Source organism: Indicator indicator, chromosome 20 (assembly GCF_027791375.1).
Source record: "Indicator indicator isolate 239-I01 chromosome 20, UM_Iind_1.1, whole genome shotgun sequence".
Lineage (NCBI taxonomy): Eukaryota > Metazoa > Chordata > Aves > Piciformes > Indicatoridae > Indicator > Indicator indicator.
In genome coordinates, this window is record NC_072029.1 from 14,244,665 (window position 1) to 14,258,881 (window position 14,217).

General features: G+C 37.7%; 1 protein-coding gene across 3 annotated transcripts in view; it reads right to left on the reverse strand.

Annotated features, from left to right (window-relative positions):
- Positions 1–14,217, reverse strand: part of DNAJB6 (DnaJ heat shock protein family (Hsp40) member B6) — a 57,583-nt gene that overhangs the window by 23,459 nt on the left and 19,907 nt on the right. For 2 of the 3 annotated variants that reach the window (XM_054390243.1, XM_054390242.1), the window contains exons 6-8: positions 10,308–10,439; positions 9,260–9,401; positions 7,440–7,510 (exon numbers count right to left, since the gene is read on the reverse strand). In XM_054390243.1, coding sequence (XP_054246218.1) covers positions 7,440–7,510; positions 9,260–9,401; positions 10,308–10,439 — 345 coding nt within the window. The remainder of the gene's footprint in view (positions 1–7,439; positions 7,511–9,259; positions 9,402–10,307; positions 10,440–14,217) is intronic. The other variant, XM_054390244.1, reaches the window with a different exon arrangement.

Here is a 14,217-nt window from a genome sequence, read left to right on the forward strand (position 1 = left end):
AGCACCGAGCTTGAGCCAGCGGAGACCAGGCAAATGCCCACCCCTTCTGCATTCACTAACTCATGATCAGATTTTCATGATGAGAAAGGCAAAGGCCAAAAGTCCTTGAAATCTGTGTCAACAGCACAAGGCAGGCTGTGCTGGTTTCCTGCTTCTCCCTCACTGTTTCAGCCCTGCAAGTTACAACATTGTGTCTAACAAGGAAGTTAAGATTCATGAATTCCGATATATGAAGGGAGCCTACAGGAAAGCTGGAGAGGGACTTTTCATAAGGGTGTCTAATGACAGGACAAGGGGGAATGCAGAGAGAATAGGTTTAGACTGTATCTTAGGCAGAAGTTCTTCAGTAGGAGGCTGGTGAGGCTCTCGAACAGATTGCCCAGGGAGGTTGTGGATGCCTCCTCCCTGGGAGTGTTCAAGACCAGGCCAGATAATGCCTTGAGCAACCAAGTCTAACTGAGAAGTGTCCTTGCCCATGGAGAGAGGTTGGAGTAGATGATCTCTGAGGTTCCTTCCAACCTAAGCCATTCTGTGATTCCATGATCTTTCTTCTTGTGGGTAGAACATCCAGTCATACAAAAGACAGAAGTAGCACTAGAGGTATTTAATGAAAGAAACATTTTAGCAGTTGTTCTAACTCAGAGCATGAATCTCCAAAGAGAAAAATTTTCTACCTCTTTGCTCTCGTTCAGGAGCTTGCAGGAAATACCAGATGCACCCAAAACAGCTTTAAGTGAATGTCAAGCTCTTTACTGCTCTCTTAACATCCAGCTCCCAGTTTGCATGGAAGACCTGAATAATATCCTTTTGTTAGTGAAAGGCAGCACACTTGGTGATAAGGACCTGCGGGTATTTCCCGTAAGCACCCAGCAGTAAGAAATGCATAGGTCTGAGATCAGCAGACTAATTCTGGGAGGTGTCTGAGTGACTACAGGACATGTCCAAATAAATCAAAGGACCAAAGTGCCTTCTGATAAGAGTCAGTATTATTATAGAAAGCCTGGTCAAAGTCCTCTGAAGACAATTCACCCTCCAACTCTGGCTAAGAGAGGCTGGAGGAAAGGCTGAACCTTGGCCATTTGAGTTTTCTCCATTTTCCTCCAGAAATAATTTCACAGAGAAGTCCAAAGCAACTGTGAAACCTCCAAAGCCTAGCTCCCTTTGGAAGAATACTGATACTCCAGATATGCCCTTTCACAAAAGCAAGACAGTATTCTGTTGTTGAGTAAGACAAGTATGGCAACAGGATGACAAATTCAGATTAAGTTTCTGTAAAAATTTAAAGGCTCAAATACATGCTCAGGAAAAAGTTTGCCAGAGGTGGCGATGGTGACAGCTATGCAGATTGTGATCAATACCCAAGTTAATCTTACTTTACTATTTATAAAGTTACTTTACAGTTTCAAAGATGAACACATATAGGGCATGTGTTCCCATAAAGAAATCAAGACTGATGGATCTGCCCAGCTTTTCTACCAGATGTGTCAAAGATTTTGCAGGCTTGTTTTTTTCCAGGTAAACACCCCTCCAAGACTCCAATTCATTCAAGCCTGTGACTGCAATCAAGACAGAAGAATCCTATTCCAGAGCTGCTGCTTTGCATCTTTAGCTGTTGTAGTAACAACTTCAAGCACCTCCAGTACAGACACAGCCAAAACAATTCTCACTCCTGACCATCAGGCATGTGTGTTCCACAACGTGAGTTCTGTGACCAGTCACTCAGCCTGGATTCCTCTTCCAAACTAGTAACACATTCAAATAAATTTACAAATAAGAAACAAAGCAGAAGATTTTGTATTTGATTTTTAGCAGTCAATAAAATGAGGAACTGAAGCCTTCTCAAGGTAGTGTCATTTGCTGTATCTCATACAAGACAAGCATCCTTACTGTAGTCTTTACAAACTAGGTGTTATTATTTAATCTTCCTCAGAATTAACATTCAGGTGTAAGAAAGTATCCAGCTGGCAGAGAGCAGGTTTTTTTTCTGTTTGAAGTTGGCTGCATTGAAAAGAATACTGAAAGCTCTCATTTGTGATTCAGTACAAAGGAAGAGTCACAGGGCAAAATAAAGTTTTAAGAGTTATTGTGATAGAGCCTCAAAAAAAAAAAATCTATCTGCTTGACTGTTAATTTTAAATAAAGCTCAACAATTATCTACTTTTGGTGATTTTAAAATGAGCCCACTATGCTGGAAAATGTAGCACTATTTACGACACCAGAGAACTAAAGAAAATTCTACTAATGGCATCCCTTCAATAACACTTTTTACTTATCTTCTCAATTAAAGATACTTTAATCCCCACCATTATATTTCAAAGCTGACATCTTCTCAGGCAGAAGTCTTCAGCTTCCTTTATGTGGAATATAATTAGCACTCAGACCACCAGTGCAATCTACCTCACACCAGGACTTCATAGTTTTCAGATTTCACATCCAAACCAGTGCATAGATTTTGGACGTGGCAAGCATGACAAGAATACAGTACTCACAAAGCTTTTCAATTAACTTGCTAACATCTGCCAGAAGTAAGATAACACCAACCCACTGCTCTGTCTGCCAGAACTCAGTTTTCAGAGAAGTTTCAGTGAGTTCAAATCAGCAGTCAGCCTGCACAGGTTCAGGGTTATGGCTCAGATGGTCATAGTATTTTAACTTTTTTTTTTTCTTATTAATCTGACAGCAGCATCCCAAAAGTGAGGCTTACCATTTTGTGAACACATGACCTATGCAGCAGAGTATAACGCAAACATATTTTGCTCTAGCCTTTCAGTAGTGCACTCTACTCAACAACCAATTCCAGTCAGGACATTTTTTTCCAAAACCAAAGCAGTTCATGCAGTCATCCCACTAAAAGAACATATTCAAAAACTATAATTTGTAAGACTAACCAAGTAAACATGCTTCATTCCAACACTATTGCAACATAAGGACCATTTCAGCATTTTGTGTGGAAGATAAAAAGCTTTTTACTTAAAACAACCACTTGGAAGACAAGCAACAACAAGAAAACCCAAACTGTCTCTGCCGAGTACTAAATAAAGCAAGTCTGCAGTCACAATTCAGTCCCAAAGTAAACAAGACCAGAGGCAGCAAACAATGCAAACAAGCTTCATTTTCTTATGTTAGTAAGAGTTTCACAGTTCTGGTTACTACTAACTGCAATACAAACATCAGTAATCTGTCAACTACCTTGCAAGAACATGACTGAAAAATAAGGCTAAATATCAAGACATTCAAAAATCAGGATCAAAGAGACAAGTTTTCCAGAAGTACTAAGAACTGCTTCTACAAAAAGGTTAACAAGTATTCTGTTACTAAATTAAAGCACTGCACTAACATTGAGCACTTGTGAAAAGCACTCTGACCACAAGCATCACACAGCTGTAGCAATTTGCAATGCAATCATCTTCACCAGTAAGCACCACACCGTTACCTCACGAATGAAACTAAGGGTAAATAAGAGACAAACTCATTTCTCAAGCAGAATAAAAGCAGATTCAGGAACAGAATTCATATTTCCAAAAATAAAATCAATCTTTATCACCGGACCACCCCAGAGATGGTCTACAACAAAGCAGAACAACTAAATACAAAGACAAACCTGACACCAATACACTGAAGAGGGCAAGCAAACAAGACAGTTGAACACAAACACTGACAGAGAGATACAAACCCCTAGGGCTTTGAAATGATGGGGATTTTTAAGTCTTACACAATCGTATTTTAAGCATTCTAAGACTCAGTCCATCAATTAATCACAAGCTGATACAGTATACCTCTTAAAAATGCTATGTACACTCACTCTGAAGGGCAGCTTTGTCACACCACAAAACAGTGCCTGTCATTCTCAAGAGAAGAAGTTTTAAGAACGAAGAACTACCAATAGCTGCAGCAATTTTAAAATGTGAAGCATTCTAAGGCAAAAATCCAAACTTCTTCAGTAAAGCCAAGAGAAAGGGGTAGATGCCATGCAATCTAAAGAGGAACTTGTGTTATGGTGTATTGCATTGAAATCACTGCCATGCAGAAGAGACCAAAGAAGCTGCACCAAGAAAAAGCATTACAAAGTTACTGTATTCTACCAGTGAACTTTGAAGCAGAGCATGAAAGAGTAAGTGATTTAGCAGGTTCAAAAACTCCATCTTAGTTTTCCAAACCACTGGAGGAAGTTTCATTTAAACTGGATGGTGTCCCTAAACCTTCAGAATTAATCCCTCCTGTATGAAGAAACGATACTTCTAATCAAACAGCACCTGGTTTTGAAAGCCTCCTCATCCCACTGCACATTTGAAGCCTAGCATTTGCTAGAATTTTGAGCCTTTCCTGCTATGAAGTATTTGGGGATGTATTGGCCAAAATGGAAGTTTAGGAAAATGTGCTGCCCTTGATGATCCCTGACTTCTAGTAAGCAAGTTTTGTACATCCATGCAAGTTATGTATTAGTAAAGAATGACATAACATTTTTCAGAGCAACCTAGTAAAGTGGGTTTCCATGAGAGAAAAAGCTAATTTCAGCAGCACAAATAAGAAGAAATTCTGAATATACAACATAACAGGAAGAATTTAAATGGGATCCACAGTAAGCATATAATGAGGATTCATTTTGTGTATTAAAAATTATGTTGGATGCAAGAAACTGCATTTTTAAAAGGTTGGATGTGGTGTTGTTTCAGAAAACAACCCTACGTTCTACATATTGAAAGAGGCAGAGCCTGTTGGCTGAGGTCAAGTGCAAGAAGACAATTTTTTAACATCTGCAACTGAACTGCCAGTCCAGTTCTATACTTGGGCCAAGTCCATGTATCTACCCAGTTCAACCCCCAGCCTGTTCAAATGCTGGTGTATGGGTATTTGCTGACTACTGTGGAAATTAATTTACTGATAAATTATGCTTTCTACCGACTCGTTTCTTCTTTGTTTCTGTGTTCGCCAGTTTTTACTTTCTACCAAGAAAGTGTAGTATTGCCATTTAATGCTGTTATTTTGTCCAGCTCTTGACGATATCCAGCTTCAGGGATCTGAAGGAAGAAGAGACTATCCAAAACATCTGATCTTTAGCAAATTTAGTGTTAAAAGATTTAATCATAGAACCCTGGATTGAACCGTTTATATGCAATGATGTGAGAAGGACCACACTTTTCTGGGTAGGAAGATCTCAGGCGAGCATGTGGGTACAGATTTGCCACTAGCAGCTATTCTTCTGTACTTGTGTTCTTCACTTGATCTAGGCAATTTAAATGTTTAACGATTACCTAAGATTAAAATAGGTGGAGAAGTTTGGCAGTTCACTGTAAAACTTCCGGGTCAAGCACGAAGGAATTCAAACTCAACTCCAGATTGTCCTAATTTTATTTGAGTTGATTAACCAATTCTGAAGCACTTTTTACAGTTTACATAACTTAAAGGAGTACACTATGTCCTATAAATTAACATTTTTAGTAACTCAAGACATCACAACAAAGCCAGATTTTGAAATTGTCTGTTTAGTTATCTGGATCAAGAAGGAACATACACAGGGAAGGAAAAAAGAACAGCATTAACAAGAAAACAGTTTAGTTCTAAACTGAGTTTGTGCTTCTACATCAAAAACACAACACTGAAGTTACAAGAACTCTGCAAAGAGCTTGAAGAGGTACATAACTTCTGTAGCCCCAAAACCAAAGGTACATGTTTATTTCTTCTTCTGCCTGTTATTTCATTTGGTTCTATGAAATCAGCATTAATGGCAGAGCGACAAAAGTAAGATATACTAACTTTGCTGCAAACATGAACTCTGCTGTAATAGTTTGCAATATTGTTGGTTTGTGTTAAGCTGAATTTGTTTTCCTGCATGATAAACAGGAGCAAATCTTTTCGATGTATTTAATAACCAACACATTTGTTAGTACAAAGCAGATGGTGTTCAGCAAGAAGGCATTAAGTGATCATTTGAAAACACCATGCTTTTTTTTTTTTCCTCCTTTTTTTCTTTTAACACTAAGCCACTCTAAAGAATTTCATGAAGGCCAGATGTTCAAAGCTGGCACACATATAAAAACTGCAGAGCCATGATTTATGCATGAAATTACTCAGAGCCTGACAGGTGTTAACATATGCCAATAGTTACTTGCATGCCTTCTCTATGTCATACAGAAATCAAGTATTTCACTAAGCTTTGAAAATCTGGTCTTAGCTCAAATTAATGCTTTGTTTCAGTCCATTAATTTAACAAAAGGCATTAATTAATTTTTCATCTTTGGGTTTATGACTAAAAATAGGATATTTTAATGTTAATAACTTTGTCCAAATCTTCTTCAAAGTAATTGCGTTTGTTCTCAAAATAAAAAAGAAAATAAAATCTTATCAGATATTACTGAATGTTTTCCTGTACATTTGTGTTCAGCACAGTTTAATTTTTGAAGCAAATCTCAGAACTTAAAACTTTGTAATTTTTTCTTTTATGTTTTTAAACAGAGTTGCTTTAGGACTAAAAACAAAAAAAAAAATTTTGTACTAGGGCAAAAGATGGAGTTAGAGAGTCAGCCTCTGAATGCTTCTTAAAAACAGGTGCTTCACATACAGATTTAGAAAAGAAACTAAGTATCATGTTTTCAGTCACACTGAAGAAAACATCTGCAAAGAACAAAGGCCCTCATCCTTAAGACTGAAAGAATAAAGAAAAAGAAAAAAAAAAACAAAGAGCACTGTTTTCCCAAGTTGCCCAAATCACACACAGACACAAGAAGGTTACAAATGCCATTCATGAAAGAATGCACCACAAACATCAGCATTTATTCATTTTGAAATTAATTTTTTAGCAAATAACAAAAGACTCAGCTTACTGCCTTCACTTTTGTTTACCTTTTGCTTACATTACACATTTAAACATTTGTTAAAACTTACTAAGTTGTCTGCATTCATGCACAACTAGAAAACATCCTTAATTTATTTAAACCAGAAATGCATTACCAGAAATGTCTTAACATTGTTCACTATTAAACTTAAAAAAAAAAAAAAAAAAAATTATAAAAAAAGGTTATCCTGGAAATGTTTAACTTCACAGCAGACTTAAACTACTAATTGGCTCACATTTCAAATTGGAAAAAGCAAGATTCATGCTAGTGTTAGTGTACATCTTGCCCTAGCACTACTAAAGGACCATGGTTGACCTTGATCATATATAATAAAAAGAAAAGTGCATACAGAAATTTCTAACAGCTTTAAGGACAAAAAATGGTCCAACGGATGTGGTCCCAACAATCAACTCAAGTCTATGACAAATACAAGCTTCTGTGAACTATTTATACTACTTAAGTACGGATATACAGAAAGTTGAGTTCATTTGAAATCTTCAAAAAATGTTCCTGTCAATCCTCAAATGGTGGCTGTTATAGCTTAAAATTTCTGTTAAATGCGTGCGTTGAATTACTTGTTATCCAAGCGCAGAGGCTTCTCCTTACCATTTATTGTTAGCGACCTTAACTGGCCATCTTCTTCAACTTCTACTCTCTCTTGTCCATTCTCAACAATCCTGTAGGACAAAAACACAGCCATAATGAAGCACTGTAAGCAGTTCTGAACTACATACTAGACCAAGGGGTTTAGATAATGAACTACAATGGAGCACACTGCCTGCTTAATGCAACTATAGTTGGCAGGCTTTTGTATTTAACAGCACAGAGGCAGTAACTAGTAACCCTCTGTATTCCCCTACTGATACCCTGTATGTATAGCAGGAAAATTGTCTGAATCCTCCAGTTTGTAGAGTTCACAGTCACAGCTGTCACCTCATTCATTGTCACAGTTGCACTGACACTACACTATTGCCCAGAACTAAATGCCTTTGGACAGATCAACTGTAAATTTTGACAGTGCATTTAGTACCTACCCATTTGTTAAATGTGTACTATTCTGGACACAACCACAATTCTGCATGATGTAAGGCACACAAGACAGTTTTTAATCCGCTTCTCATTTGTTCAGAGCAATTAACTTGGAGACCTACTGCATACCAAGTGTATGACCAGCATGTACGTTGCAAAATTTAAGTATCTGACTGGGAGGAGAGATTAAGGAACTCTTCGCATTTGGGGTTTTTTGTTGGTTTAAAAACAGAAAGATAAGGAATGTTTAAGTTATTTTTAGAGTATTTAATCTCTGCTGGAATTTTAACTAACTGGGTATTCTCCCTTCATGATTCAAATGAGGAAACCACATGGAGGAGTACAAATTTTTCTGAAAGTCAGACTTAGTGAAGTGAATACACCTGTATTAAAATCCAAGGGAACAGTTTCTTGCCTGAAGCAAAATATTACTCAGAGAGGATTTTCACTGGGTGTGCTGGGACATGAATCTTAAGAGGTAGCTACCTTGTAGGCAGACCTTCTACAAGTAACAGGACTTCCCAAAGAGGGTCAATTTATCCTCCTAGATGTGGCTAACCATATTTGACACAAGTTACCAAACAAAATAGTCAGTTCTCCTTTGCTTGGCAGTACATTTTAAGTATTGAAATGCATTCAATACTCCTAACTTTGAGATCACAACGTTCCATGTAGGCCACTCTGTAACTGAGTTTCTCCAATGCATGCAGTGATTTTCCCACCACAAGCACGAAACAGTGAGGAGGTATATAGTACTTGTAAATTCACTTATCAAACAGGAAGTTTTCTCCAAAGCAGGTTTCAGTTGTTTATTTCACTTAACAGATAAAAACATCACCCAAACACTGCCTAGGAAAGCAAACTAGAGCTGATGTTAGGGAACATGGTTTCATGTCCTATCATGTCTGCAGTCCTCCCAATCCCCAGGTTAAAAGCCTCAGAATCAACAGAAACTCATTATACTTTTCCCATCCAGCACAGGCTGACTTGGCAGACAGCCGTCAGGGACCATAATAAAAGATACATCTGAAAGCCTGGAGGAGCTCCACTGCCAGGTCCCTTTCAAACCTTCATTTTTGATCAGGGCAGTTCTAAAAGCATGTTTAAGGATCTGAATCCTCCTCAACTATCAAGAGTTTAAAGAAAAGCAGTATCTTTCCACAGGCTATAGCTTTAAGTAACTTAGCAACGCCAAGGTGAGTCGACCTTCTCAAACTTCTCAAATTTTTGTTTTTTAAATCAGAGAAACTCAAGTAATGTTATCACCACAATAGCAAAAGCAGAAATACATAGCACTATATTTATGTGTATAAATACATAGTATAATTACATGCATTTATTTATAGCTATGATTGTGACCACATAAAGTTCCATACAAATACATTTATATCACTTACCTCTTTGTAGTAATTTTTCTGCCATTAACTATTTTAGTTGAGGTTGATACTGATTTGAAATTACCCATCCCACTGCCACCGAATGACGTAGAGGAGAATGAAGTAAGGCCTCCATGTCCCAATGAACCAAAGGAAGTAAAACCTATTAGGGAAAAATGGTATTTGACTGAAAATGCCAATGGGATGCTGTCAGTGACAGGGGGATCCAAATCTACCACCCACTCAGACTACACCCTAACTTCAGGGTGCCATTAATTGGTTGAATCAAAAGAACACCAGTGACTAGATGGCATTAAGCATCAGCCTGATACTAAAAAGCATGGCTGCAACCCCATCGATTTCTCCAATATGGACCCCACAGTTCAAGCTCCAAATGGTGTTGTCCAAATACCATTCATCACCCCCATCCCCTGAAAAAAAGGCATTCATATCTGTCTGCTGCACTCAACCATTATATGCTCTTTCCACTCAAGATAAAGCTAGCAACTTGAGTTAATCTTTTCTTTGATGTAATGTAGCTGTTGGGATGGCCCAAGCTAGCAGAAAGAACAAGTTTTGTATCACTAACGTGCCCAGAATCTTAGAATTTGAAAGGATGATGACTACAAGTTACGCTCAGCAACTCCTGGCCTGCGTCCAAACTGACTATCCTAGAACTACATAGTAGTACCACAGGGTTTAGGCACACATATTTCAGTGTTATTTCAGGACCTCAAATGAAAGCTATCATATTCCCCAACACCTAAATGTAAACAAAATAAAACCAATTCTAAAACTATAAAGAAACCGTAGGACCAAAATTAAGAACACTAGAAGAAGTTCTACCATGTCGAAGCCTGTTTACTTCTCATGAACTTTCAGGTAGGCCAAAGAGTGTAACTACCATTTCATTTCCATTCAGACTTCACAGAAAGCAGCTTGATTTGAAACAAGCAGCCTTAGAATCTCCCAAATGCAAGGAGCTTCTAAAAAAGCATTTATCAGCTTACTTTACTGAGATACTCTGTGAGCCCAAACTGCATTCCTTGTTAAATGCTGGGATATTCACCTGTGTCAAATGAAGGAAAACCACTTCCAAAAGCAGGGAATCCACTAAAGGCAGAGAAAAATGATCCACCACCTCTGCTTCTGCTTCCCCTTGGACCTCGTCTGCCCCCGAATAAGTCCTCAAAAGGGTCTTCTACAAAACAGAAGACAACATTTAATCAATAAAGAATCATGTGGTAATACTGATTGGTTAAATGATTACGCAGGGATTTTTCATTAAAAAAATAAAGAGAGATTGATTTCCTCTTACAGGTTAAGATTCTTCCTTTTAAATATTTGATGCTACTGAACAATCCACCAAAAAGATAATTCCTCTGCTCCTCCTGGACTAAATTCTGTCTCAGTTTTAGACATAACCTCTAAGAAGTAATCGCTTCCTTCATTTTAGCTGTTCAGTATTAAAAATGAGTAAACAATGTAAAAGTCCTTACATTTTTCAGTATAATAGAAATGGCAAGACCTAGAGAAATAGCACTGTTTCTATCAAATGCTCAGACAGCATAATACACTGGGGGGTACAATTAAAAAAATGAACTCATCATTTACTTGGAGCCAACCATGCCCAGTTGGTTAGCATTTGACAGATTTAATATACTCTTCAGATGCACAACCATCATCTCTACACACCAAATCACCATAAGACAAATCCTTCACCTGTTCTACAGAACTCCCTGTTTCAGACCAAGTTTTTCCAAAGGTGCAGAATAAAGAGTGACATTACAGACAAATTAAAAACTCTTAGAATTTGAATATAACAAACCTTAAAATAGTGCACATGGGTACCTGAACTTTCAAGCTTATTTCTATTCAAGATTTATTGTGGATCACCATGATGAGGTCTCTGGAAAGTAACTTCCAAATAGGTTATATCAGTTATTGAAATACACAAACACAAGCCTGGGATTGATGACTCATAATCTTAAAGTGTTCAAAGTGTTTATTTTAGCACTTGCCACATCAGGTACTTCAAACATGTATTCTGTTGCATGTCTACACAACAAAGTATGGAGGTTTATACATGGTTCCTACCAAGCAGGAGGAAGAGAGGAGAAAGAAAGGTCATGGATAAAATGCTGTTTCAAATTCAAGTACAACTGTTATGTCATTCAGAACAGCTGCAGTTCCATCCCCATCAGGAAGACAATAGTCTCTTCTTAAAAAAGAAGGGGGAAAAAAGGGGAAAAAAAATCTCAAAAGGGGAAAGGGGGAAGGATCAGACACCTACACAAGCAATTCTCATGTACTTTATCACATTTTCCTAAAAAAAAAAAAAATGCAGTTATTACTAGAATTATGTCAATGTTTTTTGCTAATGCTCTTAAAAAACAAGGTAAAAATTTTCAATCATGCAAGAGAGAGTCAATAGACATAATACTGTCATTAAAATCAGAAAAGTTTAGGAACTTCGAGTGCTCTCTCCATCAACTGCAAGTCTTGCAGGATGAGTGTTGTACAATGCCAACAATTTTACCAAGTTTTTTAAGTGGGGACTCAATATCAAAAGGTAAGTCTGAAACACTGCTCAGAAAAAGCTCTTACTGAAAAACGCAGAAACTGGTGCTAGCAGCAACAGAATAATGAAAGCAGGGAAATAAAGGAAAGGTGAGAAACACAGTATTTATTCCACCTCTGGTAGCCCCCACAAAATGATAAATCGCCCATTTAATGCAACAGTGACAATACTAAAGCAATCAATATGATAATTAGAAGTTTTTAGTCACAATGTGGACTGTATGCAATTACTTGAAAGTGAAATGTCACAATGTATTTATGCTGAACAAGGGCAGCTGCTGAGGTTCAAACACAACAGCAAAGGCATAAAATACCAAGAACAGCAACTAAAAATAACCTGTTCTTCCCCTAGCTTCTGCATTTATTGAATAAACCACAGCAAGTCCAAACTGACAATCAAGTGGTAACATTTTTTTTCTCTCTTTTTCATGTAGAACAAGCTTTTTTTCAATGCAAAGATGATCTGTTACTAACTTAAAAACAACAGAAATTAAACCTATGCTTGAGCAGGGAAAAGGGAAATATGAGAACTTCCCACTAAAATTACTATTTCCAAAACAAGCACTAAGCCCATTTATTAAAAAGGCTATTTTTTTTCAGACTAGCGTATCATCTAGCAAGTAAATCCACTGCAATTAATTGTTTTGTAGTCCAATTTGTTCTTGCTGGAGTGACTCACAAGTTAGTTATGAAGGTCATTCACTCACGTGTACAAATATCTATATTATATTACTCCCACTGTTAAGCTTTCTATTTATAGTCCAATTTTTCTTGTTACCTGGAGTTCAAAGAAAAACAAAACAACCTACAATGTAAGCTCTGTATTTTTAAACCTCCCACAGTATATCTCCTTCTCAACACAACAGCAGCAGAAATGCTAACATTTTTTAGGAAGAATCACAGAATTATCCAGAGATGCCTGCTATCAACACAGCTTCTAAACGGACTGTCTACTCCTAGACAAACAAAAACCTAACCAAGACTTTGAAATGCCTTATTAACCTTTGGCACCCCTACACACCACAGAAAGAGGTCAGCACTCTGTATTAAACAAATGTTCCAACCTCAGGTGGCATCTGTTAGCAGCACTGCTAATAATCCTCCAGTGCTCTTCCAGAAATTCTCTCCAGTAAATATTACTTGAATAATTTTTACAGAGTGGACTGGAATCAAGCAAGACGAATTGTGCAGGAAAAGTGGGTAGGACTTTCCTGAGGGAATATTTTTTAACTATCCTGACAGCCATCCAGGTACAGCGTCCAAGGGGGGGGGGGGGGGGCGGGGAGAGGGAACAATTAAGGAAAGAAGGCAACAGGAGCCTCTTCATTATCAGTTACTGTATCAAACATACAGTAATACCTCACAACTATTCAGCCCCTGTTTATGCTTTCGGTCCCTAAATCAGGAACTGCTCAGCAAAATGGCAACATTTCAGACTGGTAGGTCTATTTTGTGATTTAAGCAAAGCATTTCCATGCAGGGTAACACCAACCACTAAACAACAACCCAGAAATGCAGGCCTTTCTAAAAAGGGAAAGTATTATACAAATACTATACAACTTAAAAGCTTCAGAAAACTGAAATGCTAGACTACTGTAACCTCATAGTATTACAAAATACTGTCTGGAGATAAATTCACAGTTTAATCTGGGTCTTACGAGAAGCTTATGGGAGGACAGAGTATCAGATTCAGTTCAACAACAATGTTGGAGCACGCTTCTGACACAGGACCTGTGGGGCTGTCAAAACAGCAAAAATCAAGAGAGAACAAAAGGTAAGAGATTTCAAGGAAGCCAGTGAGACAGCCTTCTAATCTGTCAATCAGTAGTAGGAACTCAGAGTAAACTGTTACCCAAAAAGAGAGACAAAACAAAGGACTAGAGGACTCCTATTACTAGGTGGCAAGACTGCACTTACAGACAATAAAAAGTTAATTCAAAGGTTGGAGCATAAAACCCCCCCAGCACCAGGCAAGATTGTGCACTAACAAACCCATGTGAAAACAATGACACTAGAGCTAGTGTTTCCAAAAGAATTTACATTATTTAGAAAAATCTTTACTAATTCAAATGTACCAACTGTCTTGTTCTGCTGGACAAAACATTAAACCTGCTCACTGTGAACCATGGAATCCTCTTCTGTAGTCACAAGAAAAGAATTTCACTTCTAAACAAGTCAAACAACAACAATGAAAACAAGTATCTCAGATCCCTCCCTACTCTCATGAGGCCTCAGCTGTAACACAGGAACACGATTTTCTCCCTTCCAGCAGTATAAACCTACTGCCAACTACTACCTGAAAGATGTGACTGCTCTCCTTTCCTGCCTTGTGATCATGGAACCCAATGACTGATCTAAAAGAGAACACTTTAATATTCATATTGTAAGCCTTCTGTTGT